Source organism: Mastigoproctus giganteus, chromosome 4 (assembly GCF_048544385.1).
Source record: "Mastigoproctus giganteus isolate SK-2022 chromosome 4, ASM4854438v1, whole genome shotgun sequence".
NCBI lineage: Eukaryota > Metazoa > Arthropoda > Arachnida > Uropygi > Thelyphonidae > Mastigoproctus > Mastigoproctus giganteus.
Window position 1 is genome coordinate 123,647,857 of NC_143578.1, and position 21,946 is coordinate 123,669,802.

The window sequence follows — 21,946 nt, forward strand, 5'->3', positions numbered from 1 at the left end:
TTTTCAATATCTGCAGAAAATGGCGTGATGATCCAATCTGGAATGTGCATGTTTTCAAAATCTGCAAAGCGCAATTTAAAATCATCGCTCAAATTTTGAAGATGTTTTGTGTATAATTCTAAGTCTTCATCTTTTACTTCCAATAGCCGTAGATTCGAAAAGTACTGAAAATCTTTTCGTAACAATGATAATTTAAATAAGGCTAATTTAGTTTGGAAGCCTAAAAGAATCGTGACATCTTTACCTTGTAGACGGGTCTGTACATCATTAAATTTTGAAAATAAGTCCGCCAAGTAGAAAAATATGATTCTTATTTCTCTTCAGTTGATCACTCAAAAACAAATTAACATCTGTAAGAAACTCTAGGTTGAGTCGAACAAATCTTTGTAGACTTGCACCTCTAGGTAACCATCTTACTTCAGTATGCAAGAGTAATTGGTTTGATACTTCATAATTTTTTTCACAACGTTTGGCAAACAATCGCGATTTAAAAGGATGAGCTCTAATTTGATTAATAGATTTAATATAGAGTATCATGCAGTTTGTCACTGAAAGTTTTTGCCAACAAATGGTTTCGGTGCAACACACAGTGAATAGTATGTACACTTTGAACTTTTTCTTTCAGAAAGGCAGCGAAACCTCGATAACGACCCACCATTGCAGGTGCGTCATCTGTAGCTACTGCTGTTATATTAGTAAATGGAATATCATACTTATTTAAATATTCCTCCAATCGCTGAAAAATTGTAAACCCTGTTCCATCACTTTCAAGATATTTTGCAAACAAAAATTCGTCAACAATTTGATGTTTGGTTTTACTATAATACCTTACATAAGCCATAAGAATAGAAGAACTATTGAATGTAGATTCATCAAGTTGGATGGAGAACTTACTATTTTTGAGTTCTGATACTACAGTTTTTTCTACATCTTCAGCCATTTCACCAATACGCCTTTTCACGGTATTCGCACTCAATGGTAAGCATTTTAAAACGGGGCCAGAATCTTTTTTCATTATGGTTTAAATTACTTCTTTGATTGCGGGTATAACAATGTCCTCTGCAATTGTATATGGTTTTCCTTTTTTTTGCTATATTAAAAGAAATATTGTAGGAGGCTTTTAATCCTTCTTTATTGTCAGCTTCGGCAGGTGCTTTCATGATTTTATAGTTGGTCGATGTGTGTATTTCTCTTTCAGTTCTTTAAAAAAGTCAAGATCTTTATCTTTCTTATTGGGATGGAGTCTTTGAAGATGATCTTTTATTTTTGCTGGTTTCATTGCATCGTTACTAAAAGTTTTTTCACAAAGAAGACACATAGGCCTCGTTTCGTTTGTTAATGAAGCAATAAACCCAAGTTTCAAATATTCTAACGAATATTGTCTACATTTCTTTTTAGAATCTGAAGCTGCCATTGTGGTTACTGGGGTTGTAACAAAATAATTAAAATTGAAGTCAGTAAGCAAAAGTAATAAGTCTAAATAATATACCTACTCACATATTTCTATAGGATGTACAAAACTACCAGCCCTGCTCAACTCTTCAACATAGAAGTTTAGTTCATGAATGAATAACAATTGAATTATAATATGTATGTTGATGAATTTTAGAACATTAATGCTCACTTGTATATCAATGCGCAAAAATGAGACTGGGATCGATTACGTGTAAGTATAAGTAAATAAGCAACTGTGCACGTCGTGTTGTAATCTCGCTCCCGCCGCACCAACCGGCGGGAACCACCGACATCCGTTTATTGGTAAATACGTCATTTTGGCATACTTGATTGGCCTCCGTAACTATTTTCAAGACCTTGCTCCATCTTACAGGTCCTATTCATGTCACTGTTCCCACGATTCACTCTTAATTGCGTTGTCATTCATGATGGAGGTAATCCAAGTTAACCGAATTAAATATTACTCGTAACAATGATATCTTATATTTTTCTATCGACCCCTGGGGGTCGATATAGACCACTTTGGCGCCCACTGGTCTAGACTATGTATAAGTTAAGTGCAAATGCATAATTAATACACAGCCAATTCTAAATTAGCAAAATATTTGCAAAGGTGGCATCGTTTTAAGTTATATCTCATATTGTGAATACCTTCACAATGAGTTGCCATGATATTGCACTACTTTGAATAAGTAACGCTTCACCTAAAAGAAAAGCCTAATGTTAGTCTTCTCTTTTAGGTGAAGCGTTACTTATTCGAAGTAGTGCAATATCATGGCAACTCGTTGTGAAGGTATTCACAATATAAGATATAACTTAAAACGATGCCACCTTTGCAAATATTTTGCTAATTTAGAATTGGCTGTGTATGAATGATGCATTTGCACCTAACTTATACATATTTATCAATGATATTGATGGAGGTGTACCAGGCTTAGTGTCAAAGTTTGCAGATGATACAAAGGTTGGCAGGGTTGTTGATGACAGTAATGGCAGTGTGCTACTGCAACAGGATCTAGAAAATTTGGACAGATGGCTGAGAAGTGGCAACTGAAATTTAACACTGACAAATGAAAAGTACTGCATATGGATAGAAGTAACACCAGAGGAACATACCAACTGTGTGGTACTATACTTAGGGTGGTAGAAAATGAAAAAGACCTGGGAGTAATTGTGCAGTCAGATATGAAGTTTTCTAAGCAATGCAGACAGGCTGCACAGAGCAGGTCATGGGGTTTTGTCAATGATATATAGGAATTTTGCTAGCAGAGAAAAGGAGGTGATTATCCCTTTGTATAAGGCAATGGTCAGGCCACGCCTTGAGTACTGCATACAGGTTTGGAGGCCTTATTTAAGAAGGATGTAGATTTGCTTGAGCAGGTACAGAGAAGGGCAACAAGATGGTGAGGGGAACAAAGGGGTCCTCTTACCAAGAGAGGCTTAAAGTCTGCAAATTGCAGTGGCTGGAGACTAGACACTTGCGAGGTGATCTTATTGAGGTGTATAAGGCCTTGAATGGGTTGAGCCCGCTGAATTCTGATGGGATTCTTCTGCTTGCTGAGATCACAAACCTAAGGGAGCATAAATTCAAATTGAGGAAAGACAGCTGTAGAATGGATGTGCGGAAATTTGCCTTTAGCCAGCTGGTGGTTAATTGCTCCAACAAACTGCCATCTGTTGTTGTTGTTGTGGAAGTTGATAGCTTAAATAAATTCAAGGAGTAACTGGACAAACTTTTAGGGGGAATGGTTGCATCAATATATATATATATATTTTTTTTTGGCTGATGCTACTTCAGCTCATACACTTGCTTTCTTGCATCACATGCCTCTATAACTAGTAACTCATGAACAGCTTCCACTATATTAAATCAATATTATTTCAGCAAACTTGGTTTGTCCAAAGCTATGTAAAAACTGAGGGTATTATGGAAACTCTAAAATGACTTTCTGTTGTGTAAAAGCTGACATGAAATCAAATTAATAGAAAAACTTATGTTCTTTGTGCCGTTCTTTCACTGAAAGGTACAGGTTCAGATTTATACAATGCTAAATTCTTTTAATATTATTACTCTATATTTTTAATAACACAGTATTACAAGAGTCACATGGAAAATTAGCTGATAGGCATTTCTTTGGTATAATTTTAACTGAAAATGGGGTGCACGTTTACTACAAATATCTTGTAGCAGTAGTAGTGGCAAATGATGCAAGATAGCAAGTTTTTTTTTGTTTGGCTTATCTATATAAGCAAGCTTATATAGATAAGCCAAACAAAAAAAAACATTTCATCCATCCATACCCTACAAGAATCTGTATGGTTCTTCACTGAATTTATTCAAACCATCCACTTCCACAACAGATGGAAGTCTACTCCAAGAATCAACCACCCGCTGGCTGAAGACCAATTTCTGCACATCTTGCAACCATCCTTCCTCAACTTGAATTTCTGCTCCCCTCATGTGTGTAGTCTCAGCAAGTGAAAGAATGTCATTAACATTTAGCTTACTAAATAATCCAGTCAAGGCCTTAAACACCTGAATCAGATCTCCCCATAGGTGCAGTCTCCAGACACAACTCCAAATGAAAGCAACTCCAGCTGAAATTGCTGATAGAAAGAAAAAGATAATAAATGATAGAGAAGGTGCGTAATACAAATAATACAATTTGTAGTTATATAGACAATTTAGTTTACATTTCAAGCATGTTCAATTTTCCCCCCTTAAAATCTCACTGCCAATTTCTGAAGAGAAAAATTATAATTAATTATAATTTTTAATTATATTGGACAAATCTTGTTTAAATTCACAAGCAAGGAACAAGTCCTATATGACTTTGGATAACTCAAACTACAAGTCAGAAGAATATGTCATGAACTTATTTAGGGGGGGGGGAAGCAACACCAACAAATTTTACTAATCAGAATGTGAAAAAAAAAAAAAAAATCAAACTGTAAACTAAACATCCACAAGAACAAAAATCAACTTCAAATTGAAGAAATCAGAATATTTCCTCCAGTTATCTCAAGGAATTATTCATTCTTGGAGCTGGAAGAAATATAAATTAATATAGGGACAGGAATGATAAATATAAATAAAAACTTGGATTCACATTCATATCAATACCTTTCCAGGTATCTTTTTTTTCAGCAGTGAAAAGTTCAGGGCATCCTAAAATGTCAAGAAAACTGGAATTTAACATGAACATATACAAGAGAAAATAATTTTGTACACAAGGAACTTCTGGAGTTAGGATATGGGAACATGATTCCACCAGAAACCTGCAAAGCAGTGTCTTCTATTTTCATTAATGCTAAATTATGATTTTAACAATATTAAGTTTTTTCCAAACTCTTCAATGCAAAAAAAGAGACATGCAGTTAGACTTTGGGATTTATTTCCGGTGGGTATTACAGATAAACATAAATCTGAAATCTATAAAAAGAAAATATCCTTTAAAATAAAACAAATGGATTTTCTGTAAATTTTACAGAAAAAAAAAAAAAAAAAAAAACAAGTTTGGTAAGATATGCAACTAACTTTGTAACAAAGATATGACTCATGGACTTACCGTCCTTCTTTATTTTTTCATTTAAGTTATTAATATATATTGTATGATTTGGTCGAATATCCATTGCCTGAAAAGAAAAATTTTACAATTAACACATTTTTACTGCTTCTGGAAAAAATTATCACAACTGCATTAAATATTTAAACAAAAGTTTTCAAAAATTCACTCACCTTCTTATAGTACAGAAGTCTATTGTGAAAAAAAAAAAAAAAATATGGAGCTGGATGAAGCAATGCAATTATTTCATTTATTGGCAAATTTCAACAGAGGTACACACTCTTTTTCTCCTTTTAATGCATGGTAATCTTGCAACATCATGTGATATACTGCCAATTCTAGTACAATTTTTATTCTGTTCAACAGAAGGCTCAAAACTTTATGACAGAAATTTTGGGTAAAAATAAAACTTGGAAAGCACAGTGAGTTATGCTTGGATGAAAGGGATTGTATTCTACTGGAAGTCAAAGAAAATTTGCCTAAAAAAGGGAGAGTGATGTTAAAATGATCCCAATGCTCTAACAACGGTTAATGCACACAGTTACAAGTTTTTGATGATTATTGTGAAAGGAACAGAAATTGCTGTTCCTAAAATTTATTTATTAGTAACTTCAAGAGTATCTCTTTACGCAGTTATCCCTAGCCTTTAAATAATTCTTCAAACTACTGGGCTACAGTTATGTGAACAGTTAAGTGTCATAGACAGACCTTCAAAACTCGGAAACCAAGCATTTCCGGAACTCTGTTGATATAAAATATTTTTATTGTCTATATGAGGAACTCATTCCTGAAGTTATGCTGCGTATTTTTGAGACACCCTGTATATGCATATGTATATATATATATATATATATTAAAATGAATGCTTAATTATTTTAATTATTTTAATTTTTTATTATAATTTAACTTTCGTCAACATATAATATAATTCAATAGTAATGGGTCGATATGCTAATTTAGCAACGCCTGTGCCGCCATCTATTTTTCTTTTTTCTTCAATATAAGCTGATTCAGCTTACAGTATGTCAGTGGTGTGGCTCTGCTTTAGAGTGCTGTCTGTTCTATATTTTATTTTCGCTGCATAAGGACCACCGCCATGCAAATCCTCTGCATTGGTTGATCTATCGGAGAATGGAAGGGTGGTTTGGTTCTTCGATATTTCCGCCTTTGCGATGTTTTGTATGACGATTGAAATGCAGCGATTCCATGACCATTATTGGCCTCGTGGTCCTCTGTCGATATGGGACATGATGGTCAGTCTATTTTATTTTATTTTAGTTTATTTTGATTTTGTTGTCGTTTGGTAGTTCCTTTAACCCTCTTTTGGTGATATTTCACGTCTTTCGGAACTGGTACCTCTCGGGGGGGGGGGGGGGGTACCGCTAAATTAATAAATAATTGGCATTATCCTAAATTTTGTATAGTTTTTGTTAATTGGATTTAAAGATCGAAATTATACTAGGGTTTCTGGGCTACTATTTATATCTATTCTTTTTTTTTCGTTTGATTGTTTATTTGGGTTATTTTTATGTTAATTTTCGCTCTACAGTTTTTGCCATACTACTGGCTTATGTTTTATTTTATTTAATTTAAAATATTGGATGTATTTCAGCTTCATATGGAGGAATTGCATGTCGCTGCCTCTAATGAATGCTTAATTATTTATTCATTTCATTATAGTTTAACTTTATTTAATATAATTCAATGATAGTATATATTTCGGCTTCATATGGAGGAATTGCAAGTTGCTGCCTCTAATGAATGCTTAATTATTTTAATTATTTTAATTTTTTATTATAATTTAACTTTCGTCAACATATAATATAATTCAATAGTAATGGATCGATATGCTAATTTAGCAACGCCTGTGCCGCCATCTATTTTTCTTTTTTCTTCAATATAAGCTGATTCAGCTTACAGAATGTCAGTGGTGTGGCTCTGCTTTAGAGTGCTGTCTGTTCTATATTTTATTTTCGCTGCATAAGGACCACCGCCATGCAAATCCTCTGCATTGGTTGATCTATCGGAGAATGGAAGGGTGGTTTGGTTCTTCGATATTTCCGCCTTTGCGATGTTTTGTATGACGATTGAAATGCAGCGATTCCATGACCATTATTGGCCTCGTGGTCCTCTGTCGATATGGGGCATGATGGTCAGTCTATTTTATTTTATTTTAGTTTATTTTGATTTTGTTATCGTTTGGTAGTTCCTTTAACCCTCTTTTGGTGATATTTCACGTCTTTCGGAACTGGTACCTCTCGGGGGGGTACCGCTAAATTAATAAATAATTGGCATTATCCTAAATTTTGTATAGTTTTTGTTAATTGGATTTAAAGATCGAAATTATACTAGGGTTTCTGGGCTACTATTTATATCTATTCTTTTTTTTTTTTTCGTTTGTTTGTTATTTGGGTTATTTTTATGTTAATTTTCGCTCTACAGTTTTTGCCATACTACTGGCTTATGTTTTATTTTATTTAATTTAAAATATTGGATATATATATATATATATATAATAAGCAAAAAATATAGTAGCACAATATATAATAAGCAGATGAAATAATAGCATAATTCAAAAAAAAGAAATGTTTTCCAGAATTTAAAATGATCATCAGAGCCCAGCCACAGTCTTTTCTACAAATGGAGGTGACACCACTGCCAGTTTAAGCACAAAAAGCAACAACTATGAGATACCAATATACCACATTGTGTCCAATTACATGCATTTTTTTTAGTCAGTTTCCTTTAAAAAAACCATAACCTACCCTCTCCCAAGAGTGAGCAACTCTGCTACATTGTCAAAAAAAATCCGAGAAAAATTCATTGCATCATTGAGGGGGTTTGAACTCAGTCCTTTTCTGGCAGGTGTGAAAGGATGGGGGCAATCATACACCCTCGGCCTCAGCCCAAATGGGCTCAAGCAGAGGGAGTAGGATTTCCCCCATCCTTTCATGACTTTTGGGTTTTTCAGAACATTCAACATGCAAACTGATCCAACACACTACAAATTACAAAGACAGAGCAATAAGTTCAATGATACATTATTATCCGCTGCTCATTTGGCAGTTTGAGTTTGATTCTTTTCAAAGACTGGAGGAATTTCTAAGGGCCTCTACAATCAAGGCTGTAGTTTGCCAACTTCAGGCAGGAGTACGTTTTTTTTCCCCTGAGAGTTATTCTAGATTTTTTCACCCCAAGCATGCATGTCTAGAAACAAATATATATTTACGGTTATGAGTGACAAAGCTTAGTTGCCATTACCGTTTTGCGGACCATTGTCACACCCAGTACAACACAGAAAAATTCAACTTCCAGTCCAATGTACCTGTCATCATTTACGATTACAGAATTTGTTTTCCAGTTGTACTAGCAAAATTATTGTACTTCCATCTATTTATATGTTACTTTTAATAAGTATAAAAGTAAAACTCTGCAGATGTAACGATATAATATAAACTTGACAGCATAATACGTATCAATGAATTTAGGAATTTATTAGCTCAGTGTAGTATTGTAAATTAATCAATTAAATTGATTAATTTTCATTATTAATAAATTAAATTGTATAAAAATGGAAATGATGCCAAAGACTAGGGCAGAAAAGCAATGGGCACAACGAAACGGGAATGCTGTGGCTTAGGGAGGAACTGAAGGGGTGACCCTCCTACAAATCACAGCCTAACGAAATGTGCAACTTGTAAAACATTTATGGACTTTCTGGAACAAGACACAATGTCGTTGTGTGCATTTTGTGTAGGGTGTGAAGAAATTAAGCACCAACTCAGTGATCGATTAGGCACTTATGAGAGCTTGAAAAGTAGGGTGGATGCCCTTGAAGACATTAAAATGTCTTCAAGGTAACCCACTAAGCTTCCAGCTGCCCAACTCAATGCCAGAGCTCACACTTGCATCATAGAACATAGCAGCAATCCTCAAGGCAGAATGTGCTGATCCCACAGAAGGTGTTTATTTTCAGTGACTCTATTGCCAGAAAATATATTGTGCAAGAAGGTTGTTGTTTGTTATTTGGTTTTTAGGAGCATTGGCAACTAAGGCCATATTGCTCCGGGATATGCGGTGGTCATTCCCTGACCTTTCCGCATCCTCCGTATTTGGTGGTGACGGGCTCGAACCCCGGTCTAATCAAGAAGCGTGTGCTACGCACTGCTGCTCCTTCCCACCTGGCTACGGAGGCGCCTGTGCAAGAAGGATAGCTAAAATAGGACAAGCAAAAGAAAATGGTGTGGAAGAGATATCTTATAAGGGCACAAAAAGTGATATTGTTGTACACATTGGCACTAATGATATTAAAAGTAGAACAGCTAAGGACTTACTTAACAAGTACAAGGCAATTTCAGAAAGAGCTGCAGAATACGACTGAATTCGAAAGTTTCTGCAAGGATATGATAGAAGGGAGTACATGTTGAGTACCTTATCAATCAATTCATCACTGAAGAGAACGTGCAAAGCTCATGGGTAGAATTTTTCTCAATGTAGTCTGTGCTCGTTCACAGGAGTGACTGTTTTCACAGGGATGGGATACACTTAAATAGAAGGTGTGCAAAAATATTTGCTGATGCTATCAAGGCAGTGATAGGTGGGTGAGAAAACTGCTAAGCTTGGGAGGGGAGGATACACAGACTAATAGATTAACTAGAGCGAGAAGGCAGAGGTGAAAGTGATCCTTGCACTGCTTCTATTGAAACAAGGTTTGTTTGTTTGTTTGTTATTTGATTTTTAGGAGAATTAGCAACTAAGGCCATATTGCTCCGGGGATATGCGGTGGTCATTCCCTGACCTTTCCGCATCCTCCGTAGTTGGTGGTCACAGGCTCGAACCCCGATCTAATCAAGAAGCGTGTGCTGCTGCTCCTGCCCACCTGGCTACTGAGGTGCCATTGAAACAAGGAACAGGGTGGAAAGCAAGGTGTTAGGGATTTCAAACCCTACTATGAATCATAATGGACCAAGTAAATACATGGGCTGAGTTAGGGAACTAAGAGTGAGAACATGTGCATGTATACTTCCATGCACAGCAATGCTAGGTGCATTGCAAATATATTTGATGAATTTGAAGAACTGATTAAGTCATCAAATGAAGACATTGTAGGGATAGCAGCGACATGGATCACACAGACATAACCGATGCTGAATTTGAAATGTTGTTGTTATTGCATTTAATGCCACAAGGTCTGCTGTGAACAAATTGTCTGTTAAGTATAATGTATACAGGAATGACACACGAGAGAGGAAGTGTGGGGTTACATTCTTAGTTAAGAAGCATATTAAATTTGAGGTAGTGCATCCAGTCAACACGGGTGATCAGTACATTGCTGAGTCAGTCTGGTGTGTGATAAACACTCAGAAAACAAAATTAAGAGTAGTAGGGTGTTATAGGCTTAATGACTGCGATGAGAACAACAAACAGCTATACAGGGAAATACAAACATGGGCCGGTAAATCAGAATATCTGAAAATGGAGAATTTTAAATTTCCAGATAATGATTGGAATTTATGGGTTGGCGACATGCACCAGCAACATTTTAGCATTAGTAGAGGCATATGATGCAAGAAAGCAAACTTATATAGCATCAGCCAAAAAAAAAAAAAAAAAAAAAACCACTCCCATTTCACTCATCCATTCACTCCAAAAGTTTGTCTGGTTCAGCCTTGAATTTATTTAAACTGTCAACTTCCACAACAGATGGAAGTCCGTTCCAGCAAGCACCCGCTGGATAAAGGCAAATTTTCACAAATCTATTCTACAACTGTCTTTTCTCAATTTCAATTTATGCCCACTCACATAGAGAATCTAAGCAAAAGGAAGAATCCCATCATTTTTCTCAGCGTGGTCTCAGCAAAGATATAATTACCACTGGGGGTAAAGGGAGGAGTTTTTGTTTCCGTAAAGGCGACTACAGTGGTCTCAGAAAGTTTTTAAATTCTGTACAGTGGGACCAACTGAATTTCCCACTTAGAATTTCCTGTTACCAACAGGAAATTCTAAGTGGGAAACATTCAAGGTACTAATTGTGTAAGACACCAGGCTTTTCATACCGATTAAGAAATATTGTTCAAGATTTAGGCCTAAATGGATGTCAGATAAACTAATGAGATATGTCACAGAGAAGAAAAATGCATTGGATGTACATTAACTATCAGGTGGCATAGAAGCCTATGGCAGATATAAGCTAGTCTGTAATCAAGTCACAAAGGAGATTAAGCAAGCGTAGGCAGAGTATGAGAAATATTTGGTAAATGATGCTAAAATGAACAGCAAGGATGTCTTTACTTATATAAACTGTAGAAGGAAGGGGATGAATCAGATTGGTCCGCTTGATATCGATGGTTCAATTCTTGATAATCTTGCTCAGGTAGCTGACAAACTGAATGAGTATTTTGCATCTACTTAAATAAATGAGAAACTCTGTGGGACAGTGGAGGCCAGAAGTTTATCAAACTGTAAGAGGGAGCTAAATGATTTTGTAATAACTGAGAGTAAAGTGGAGGAGAAATTGTTGAAATTAAACATAAGAAAGGCACCTGGGATCAACGGGATCTATCCAGTTATATTAAAGGAGGCAGCAAAGGAAGTAAGCAAACCCTTAGCCATAATTATGACAGCTTCCTTGGAATCAGGGAGTACCCATGGACTGGAGATGTGAAAAATGTGACATCAATTCACAAAGGTGGATCAAAGGGCAACACAAATAATTATAGACCTGTTAGTTAGTTTGTTCCAGGGGAAATTAATGGAGGCAGTAGTTGAAGAAGCATTGCAGGATAATAGCTCGAACACAGCATGCTTTTGTTACGGGGAAGTCTTGTCTGACTAATTTGATTGGATACTATGATGTGGTTACAAAGGAACTGTTGCAGGGAATAACTTTGATATCATATATTTGGATCTTAGAAAGGCTTTTGATACTGTTGCACATGGAAGATTGCTGCACAAATTGGAACAGTGTGGCATTGGGGGCAAATTGCTTATGGATAAAGGGATGGTTGAGTGGCAGAAGACAGAGTGGTAATCAATGGACAATGTTTTTCGTGGACTAATTTTATTAGTGGAGTCCCTTAGGATTCAGTGTTGGGTCCATTGTTGTTTTCTGTATTTATAAATGTTTGTAAAATAATAAGAGAAGTTTACCTCAAATAGTACGTAGAACACTTCCGTATGATACTCTTCAGAAATTAAAATGAAAAACTTACATTAGAGTAACAAATAATTAAAAATCAATTTAATGAAATTAGAAATAAAAATATTAATTAAAAGAATTTAATAAAAAATATTGCAAATCGATTTTCCTTCCTCTTTAAATTTTTCCATTAAATTCTTTTAATTAATTTTCTTATTTTTAATTGCTTTAAATTGATTTTTAATTATTTTTTAATGATTTAATTATTAATAATGGTATATCAGGCGTAATGTCCAAGTTTGCAGACGATACAAAGGTTCGCAGGGTTTTTAATTACACTAATGACAGTACGCTGCCGTAAAAGGATTTAGAAAAGTTGAGCAGATGGGCTGAGAGGTGGCAAATGAAGTTTAACATCGACAAATGTAAAGTACTACATGTGAGAAGCAGTAACCCCAAAGTAATGTATCAACTCTATGTTACTACATTGACAGTGGTAGAGAATGAAAAGGACCTCGGGGTAATTGTGCAGGCAGATATGAAGTTTTCTGAGTAGTGCAGATGGTCTGCAAGAGTAGCTCATGGTGTCTTGTCAATGATATACAGGAATTTTTCTAGCAGGGATAAGGAGGTGATTATCCCCTTGTATAAGGCAATGGTCGGGCACCTTGAGTACTGTATATATACAAGTCTCAAGGCCTCATTTTAAGAAGGATGTAGAGCTGTTGAAACAAGTACAGAGAAGGGCAACAAGATTATTCAATGGAACGAAGGGTTGCTCTTATGAAGAAAGGCTTAAGTTTTTCAAATTACAGTGTCTGGAGACTAGACACCTGTGAGGTGATCTGATTGAGGTGTATAAAGCCTTGAATGGTTTGAGCATGCTCATGCTGATGGGATTCTTCCTCTTGCTCAGAATAATCACCTGAGAAGGCATAAATTCAAATTGAGGAAAGACAGTTGTAGAATAGATGTGCGGAAGTTTGCCTTTAGCCAGAGGGTAGTTGATTGGTGGAACAGACTTCTATCTTTTGTTGCAGAAGTTGATAGCCTAAATAAATTTAAGGCTGAGCTGGACAGGTATTTGGAACGAATGGAGGGGTGAAATTGGAACGGGGTTTTTTTTTGGCTGATGCTGCATAAGCTTGCTTTCTTGCATCATATGCCTCTACCAATGCTACTGCTTTGTGACCATATCATAGTATCCAATCAAGCTGGTCAGACAACACTTCCCCTCAACAAACCCATGCTGTGTCTAAACTATAACTGCAGTCTTGTCTTGATAATTCTGCAGTGCTTCTTTAACCAGTGAATCCATTATTTTTCCCGGAACAGAAATTAAACTTACAGGCCTGTAATTATTCTTGTCACCTTTCATTCCCCTTTGTGAATTGGGGATATATTTGCATATCTCCAGTCCAAGGATGTCCTCAAAATCATGACTTAGTTGGTATAAAAAGCCTAGTAGATTAATTCCATGGATGCTTCTCATTTCAAATTTGTTGTTGGTAACATTATCAGTTGGTCCCACTGCATAGAATTTAAAAACCATCTAAGACCACTGTAGTCACTTTTATGAAAGCAAAAACCATTCTCTTTACCCCTGATGGTAGTTACATCTTGGAATAAATCCCAAATTAATATAATGTGATCAGTGCCACCTAGTGATTCCTTTTTCTGTCAATTCTTAATGCATGAATTTTTGTAGATATATTGGATGACTTTTGTACACTATATTAGAGAGATAACAAGAGAAAACAATAATCTTGATCTGGTTTATCAGTTGCAAATCTTTGTGCATTAAGAATCTACAGGTAATAGACCCATTGGTTGGTAGTGAATAAGTTTGTTTGTTATTTGGAGCATTAGCAACTAAGGCCATATTGCTCCGGAATATGCGGTAGTCATTCCCTGACCTTTCCGCATCCTCCGTATTTGGTGGTGACGGGCTCGAACCCCGGTCTAATCAAGAAACGTGTGCTACGCACTGCTGCTCCTTCCCACCTAGCTACGGAGGCGCCAGTTTGGTTGGTAGTGATCACAGTGTATTGATGTGGGATTTGCTTAAGGATGTAACTACTGTCAAGGTGATAGTGAAGAGTTTATGCTATCATAGGGGTAATTACAGTGGTCACAGGTTTTAAATTCCACTATAGTGAGACCATAAGATAGATATTCTCAACAGTAAAATCTAAATGGGTAGCTTTCAGGAAAGTAATCATAGAAGCTACTAATCTTTTCAAACCAATAGAAAAAATACCTTTCCTGGTTTGGACCAAAATGGATATCTAATGAAATAGGAGAGAAAAAAAATGAAAGCAGTACATAAAAATTATAAGATGATATAGAAAAGAAGCATATTTTATATATAAATTAGTCTGTAATCAAGTCACAAAGGAAGTTAAGCAAGCTAAGGCATATTACGAGACGTCTCTGGCAAAGAATAGCAGCAGACTTCTATGCTGATTTAAGGAAGGAAGGATTTGAACCACAATGTTGATGACACTGCTCAGGCTGCTGACAAACTGAATATATATTTTGCACTTACATTCACACATGAGGAATTCTTTTAGGGAAATGGATGCCAAAAGATTATCAAACTAACAGGGAGCTAAATGATTTTGTGATAACTGTAATTTAAGTAGAAGAGAAACTGTTGATGCTAAACATAAAAGAGGCACCTGGAGTTCAATGAATCTATTCAATTATATTAGGGGAGGCAGCAAAGAAGTTAGCCATAACTAGGAGGGTATCCACGGATTCAGGGGAGGGACTGGGAATGTGCAAAATGTATTCCCAATTTACAGGGGGGGGGTCAAAAGGTGACATGAGTAATTAGACGTTAGAGCTTAATGTCTGTTTTCCAGAAAATAATGGAGACTATAAAGAAGTCACGCAGGACAATCTAGACAACAATGCTATTATACTGCAGTCACAGCATGGAAGGAGTGGTCTTGTCTGAACAATCTTATTGAATACTATGATGCAGTGACCAAGGAACTAGATGCAAAAAAATAATTTTGATATCATATACAGTAAACTCTCGATTTTCTCGGATAGATGAAAAAAAAACAAATCCCGGGTAATCAATTTCCCGGTTAATCCCAAAATACAGAAGTCCCCGACATACGTAAGAGATACGTTACAGAACTTCTTACTTCGTCAAGTTTTACGTAACTTGGGAATGACTAATAACATATTGCTACTATATTATTATTGACAAATCTAAATTCAGCGCAATAATTGTTAATGTTTCACCATTTTCATACATTCTTATTAGTTTAATTTTCTGATGCAACTCGATCGCTTTCCTTTTCTTGGTAGATTTACTAGTACCGCTGTCACAGTCGTCACCATGATAACAGTCAAAATGAAATTTTCTGTAAAGAACTTCAAAGGGGTTAAGGAAAAACTCACTATTATCACCCCGTGCAAGCTTAGATTTTACTAAAGCACATTTCTGGAGGTCGCTACCATAAAACGATAAAAACAATTTGCCCGTTCCGGTTTATTGGGCTTTTCTGTTAGTGCAATTCATTATAAACGGGTAGTAAACTCGATCTTATTGCATTTGCGATAATACCAATAGCTGGAATTCTGTGGGTTTTTACGTTATTATGGTGAAGCGTGTGTCCCCTTCACTGAAATCTTCAGTCATATAAAAAAGAAACCATAAATAATTGTAAGATCTTCTCTTCTTTCCTATTTTTTTTTTGCTTGTTACTTGGTATCTCACTTGTGCAATTTGTATGTACCATGATCGTCAATATTGATTGCTTATTTATTTATCTTTTTTGTTTTAAATTTTACAATCCTAAAAAAAAAAAAAATTGAGTGAAAAAGAATTTTAAGTAAATCCGTAGTTGCGCAAGTCAGGGACTTACTGTATCGAAAAATGTTCAGCAACGTATGTAAAAAATATGGCGATAGATAAAAATCTAACCGCATACTACTCGTGTGTCCGATATGATGCTTCCCTTTATTTTTTGCGATGTCGATTTCAAATCTAATAGCTCCCCTTTAATTTTAACGATGTTGTATATGGTTTGGTCACCAATATTATAATAGTTCTTTAAAGATTTAACGGATGCACTGTTTTCAAAAATTTTTTTAATAATTTCAAGTTTTTGTTTAAACTGAAAGCGCAATTCTTTTGCGTTTACCCATCATTTTCACGATTTCTAAACAAAAAAATATGTATATTACTATAACAAAAATTGACATCCCTGACATAAATAATGAAACAAAATTGTCTTTTTGCAGTGCAACAGAACACAACAATCGATATGACACACTAAAACAAACTAAACATTTGTTTGGTTTTTTTGAGAGGTGGGTGTGAAGACAGCAAGGGTTGCAAGATAATAAATACATTTTCTCCCAATGACGACTTATAACGTCGCTTCTTGTCGCTTATTTACGACCTGCAAAACATCTGTTTATATCTATTCTAGTTATTACTTGAATTTTATGATTTCTGGTTGATTTTTTTTTTTTTTTAATTTGGAGTCTAAGTGTCCCGGTTAATCCGATCCCGGTAAATCAAGAGTCTGCTGTACTTGTCTTTCAGCAAAGTTTTTGATACTGTTGCAGATGAAAGATTGCTGCACAAACTAGAACAATGTGGCATTAAGAGCAAGTTACTGATGTGGATAAAGGGATGACAGAGTGGGAAAAGAGAGAGTGGTTATCAATGGACACTGCTGTTTGTGAACTAATGTTATTATATTGCAGTCCCCCCAGGGATCAGTGCTGGCGCCCATTTTTGTTTCTAATATTTATTAATGATATTAATGAACATGGTGGTTAATGACAGTAATCAGGGAGAACTACTGCAACAACATCTAGGAAAATTAGATCTATGGGCTGAGATATGCCAGTAAGTTTAACACTGTAAGGTACTACTTACGAATAGCAGTAATACCAGATTAATATACCAACTAGGGCTTACAATACCGGTCAAAATCTTAATACCGGTATTCCAAAAACAAACGTTTTTCTCAATAAATTTTGATGACAGTTAGATGAAATAAAAGTAAGGAAAAAAAAAGTACTGTAATTACTTGAATTCAAGTTTTAAAAAAACATTTATTGCAATAATAAATATTCTGAAAAAAATCATTAAAAATACAGTTATTCTAAAAACAAAAAAATACATATTGTGACTGTTTAATCATCCACACTACCAGACGGAATAAAGTGAGCTCTTAAGAAACATAAGCAAATCAATAGTATGATTGTTTAAAATGGATCTAATTTTGGTACATATTTGATTAGCGGCAGAAAATGCCCTTTCGGATTCTATTCTGGTACTATTGTACTGAGATAATCGTAGACGATCTCAGTCCATATTTTATAGGGCTTTGAACTTTTTTTTAGCAAAAATAGTTAAAAGTATTTCATTAATTTCCAACTCAAGTTCATCTTTTAAAATCTCATTGGAGTCAGACAATTTGTTATTTTGGAAAGAATTTGCGGAACACTGATGTTCTATTCCATGTTTGAATTATGTTCATCATTTTCTGAAGGAGAAAGATGTTTTATTCAGTGAAGTATAATTTTCACTATAGTATCTTTACTGAGTCTGGAAGAGAGCAAAGAGTGGGGATAAGGAATAAAGAGAGCAAAGAGGAATTCTTCACATATATAAATGCAAAGAAGAGAAGGACAAATCAAATTGGAGGCATATGTAATTGTGTGGGATAGTATTAGATATCCCAACTGATGTTGCAGATGAACTTGACAGTTACTTTGCATCGATATTTACAGAAGAAAAACCCTTCACATCAATGAGAAATTATGTGAGTGAGGTTGAAAAAATGTAATTGATGATGTTGAAATTTCACATGTTGATTTAATGAGAAAACTTTTGTGCCCACAGGCGAATAAGGCTCCTGTGGTTGATGGCATATACACTATAATCTTAAAGGAGGCAGCAAGTGAGTGCATTGAACTATTAAGGCTAGTTATGAGAGCATCACTGGACTCAGGAGAGATTCCATTGGATTGGTGTAAATTGGAACATAAAGGCAGTTCTAGGAGTGTAACGGGAAATTACCGACCGGCCAGTCTAACTTCAGTAGTAGGGAAAATCATAGAAGCAATGATCAAGGGTGGAATTGGAGTCTTTCTTTATATGGTCCTCCTTCTGACGATCTCATCATTCAAGTTATCTGTCTTTGGACACTTTCAAGAAGCTCTATATCTTTTTCCAGATGAGGTCTCCATACTTGAACATGGTATTCCAAATGTGGTCTTACAATTGCCTTATATGGTGGGATTATGACTTCCCTATCTCTACAGGATAGTGTAGGATAAATCATTGATAGGTCACCATGGGCTTTCCTGGCTGCCTGTTTACACTGTTCAGAAAACTTTATATCTGCCCATATACCTCCTATATCCCCAATGTTTTTAATTCAAACCCACCAAGTGTATAATTTATTTATGGGTTGCTATTCCCCAAGTGTAAGACCTTGCATTTAGCTGCATTAAACGGTCAACAAAAGCAACTTGAATGACTTGAACAGACTTGAAAGATGGTCAGCGAAGTGGCAGCTATGCTGTCACTTCGCTGACCATCTTTAAGTTGTTTAAGTCATCCTGAAGGAGTGCTACTTGGCACTGATCATTAACGACTCTGCCAATCTTTATATAATCTGCAAATTTTGACATTGCACCTTATATCCCTTTGTCGATATCATTCATGAAAATGAGAAACAACAGTGGTCTAAGAACTGATCCTTCAGGGACACCATGCCTGACATTACACCACCAATGTTGGGCATGGTGCTAACATTGAGACCTGGGTAAGAGGTCATTACCGTGCTGGCCAAGATTTTTGCAGATCCAGCAAACACAAGTTTTTATATATATTTAGTCATTTTATTGACAATTGCTATACTAAATTATTTTCTGTAAGTAGCTTTATAGTTCTAGTCAAGCACCTTGGTTAATTTGAATTTAGATAGCAATTTTGAAAGTTAATACTTAGTGTCCATAGATTATACCGTTCATAACTTGCGCCATCATTGTTATACAATACAGAATAGTGTAACATAAATCTCGAACTTCATAGTGTAAGATTTAACGTAAAAATAAATAGTGAAATACGTAGCACTGTATTAGAAATCTGTTAGATTAGTATAGTATTATCAATTAATCAGTAACACTTATTAATATTATTCAATTTCATTATTAATTAAATTATACTTAAATGAAATCATGACCCACACTAGAGCAGCAAAGTAACGAACACAAAGTGGCAGTAGTAATGTGGCTCACAGAAGAACCGAAGAGGGCGATTCTCCAATGCAGCACAGTCTGAAAAAAATGTGCAAAATGTGAAATGTTTGTAGACCTGTCTAGAACAGGACATGAAAAAAGTGACTGCTTCTACAGGGATGAGATACACTTAAATAGAAAGGTCTATAAACAGGCCAAGGAGGATCTAGGTGTGTGCTAGGTGCAGAGACTGAAGAAATTAGATGCCAAATCAGTGTTCTGATGGGTGTCTATGACAGTTTGAGGTGTAGGGTAGATGCTCTAGAAGAAATTAATGAGGGCCTATCAAGCTCTCAGCTGCCCAACTCAAAACGCCAGAGCTCACTCCTGTGCATAAGGCAACACAGTGGCAATCTCCAAGGCAGAATGAGATGTTCTCACAGGAAGTAGTTATTGTTGGTGACTCCATTTGTCAGGGTATGTCTGCAAGGGGCAAAAGTTGATGATGTTGTAGGGCAGATATCATCTTTTAAGGGCACAAAAGGTAATATTATTGTACACGTTGGCACTAATGATGATAAGGGTACAAGATTTCAGATTTACTTAACAAGTACAGGATAATGCTGAAAAAATGACACCAGTTAAATTTGAAAGTGTCTGAAATTCTGCCCAGACACGATAGGAGGGAGTATATGATGAGAGCTTTGTTAATCAATTCAGCCCTGGAGAGATTGTGCAAGGATCATGGGGTAGAATTTTTTTCTGCATGGTCTGTGCTTGCTAACAGAAGTGACTGCTTCTACAGGGATGAGATACACTTAAATAGAAAGGTTGCAAGAATATTTGCTAATGCTATAGAGGCAGAAAACTGCTAGCTTGGGGGAATTCACAGACTAAAAGATTAACAGTAGCCGCAGGCAGAGGTGAAAGTGATTCTTGCACTGCTTCTATTGTAATTAGCAGCAGCCTAGAGAGCAAATTGCTGGGGATTTCAAGAGCTGCTGTGAGTCATCATAGAACAAGTAAATGCATTGGCTGTGTTAGGGTAGTAGTAGTGGCATGTGATGCAAGCAAGTGTATGAGCTTATGCAGCATCAGGCAAAAAAATAATAATAATAAAAAAATTCCACGACCATTCCCTCTAAATTTGTCCAGTTCCTCCTCAAATTTATTTAACCTATCTAAGAGTAAGAACCTATCTAAGAATAAGTGTAAGAGTTACCTATCTAGGGGTAACTAAAAGTAGGAAGTACATGTATACTTGCATTTACACCAATACTAGAAGTACAGTAAATAAATTTGATGACTTTGAAGTGCTGATCAAGGCATCAAAGACAGATATTGTTGGGATATTAGAGACATGGTGTCACACAGACAGAATGCAGAACTGAAATTTGGTGAGTACAATGTATACAGAAAGGATAGACAGGGAAGGAAGGGAGAAGGGGTTATGCTGTTAGTTAAGAAACAAAATCTAAGGAAGTGCATCCAGTTTATATGGGGTACAAAGTACAATGTTGAGTCAGTTTGGTGTGACATAAGCACTGCAAAAGGAAAAATGAGAGTTTATTTTATTTTATTTATTTTTATTTATTTTTTTTTTTTGGTAGTTGTTGGCGCATCGGCTTCTGTGGCCATAATGCACCTCCCAAAGTTTTTGCAGTACTTTGATCCAAGCCCGAGACCTTTGGGTTGCTAGGCAGGCACTTTACCCACCCGGCTAGCCTGGTCGGCAGAGTTTGTTATAGGCCTAATGACTCTGAAGAGTACAATGAACAGTTGTGCAGAGAAAGAGTGGGCCAGAAAATCAGAATGTCTTGTAATGATGGATTTTAACTTTCCAGATATTGACTGGAACTTGTGGGTTGGTCACTCACACGCTAGCAACACTTGTGGATTTATCGGAGGATTGTTTTCTACAGCAACATGTTCGAGGGGCAACCAGAGGGGGTAATACTGATCTGATTATCAGCAGTGATGAGTCATGCATTGGGAATTGGCAGATAAAGGAACCACTAGGTGACAGTGATCACAGTGTACTGATATGGGATTTACTTAAAAATGTAACTACCATCAAGGATAAAGGGAAGGGATTTTTGTTTTCGTAAAGGTGACTACAGTGGTCTCAGACAGATTTTAAATTCTATACAGCGGGATCAACTGATGTTACCAATGGTGAATTTTAAATGGGAACCCTTCAGGGACTTAATCTTGGAGGCTACTAGGCTTTTCATACCAACAAAAAAATCTGAAGAATATTCATTAATCACAACCCTCTGCCTTTGGCCCTACAGCCACCTAGCAATCCATCTTAGAATCTTACCAGTAATCCCAACCTGTTCAAGCTTTTACAGTAACCTCTCATAAGGTACCGAGTCGAATTCTTTGCTAAAATCATATTAATAATGTCGAAATTATTCATTAAATCCATCTCATGAGCAACTGTGTCAAAATAGCGTACTAAGTTAGTTAAGCTTGATTTACCTTAAACAAAGCCATGTTGTGTATCCTTCAGAATGCCATATCTAAATGTCTCCGGATTGCATTCTTAATCACTACCTCT

The 21,946-nt window shown here is 35.9% G+C and overlaps 1 protein-coding gene across 2 annotated transcripts in view; it reads right to left on the minus strand.

The window, feature by feature from the left end:
• snf (U1 small nuclear ribonucleoprotein A snf) overlaps nt 1–21,946 on the minus strand; it is a 162,060-nt gene that overhangs the window by 135,403 nt on the left and 4,711 nt on the right. The window contains exons 1-2 of one of the 2 annotated variants that reach the window (XM_090371778.1): nt 19,393–19,461; nt 5,025–5,091 (exon numbers count right to left, since the gene is read on the minus strand). In XM_090371778.1, coding sequence (XP_090227904.1) covers nt 5,025–5,088 — 64 coding nt within the window. In that variant the 5' untranslated portion in view covers nt 5,089–5,091; nt 19,393–19,461. Of the gene's footprint in view, nt 1–5,024; nt 5,092–19,392; nt 19,462–21,946 lie in introns of those variants that run through there. The other variant, XM_090371777.1, reaches the window with a different exon arrangement.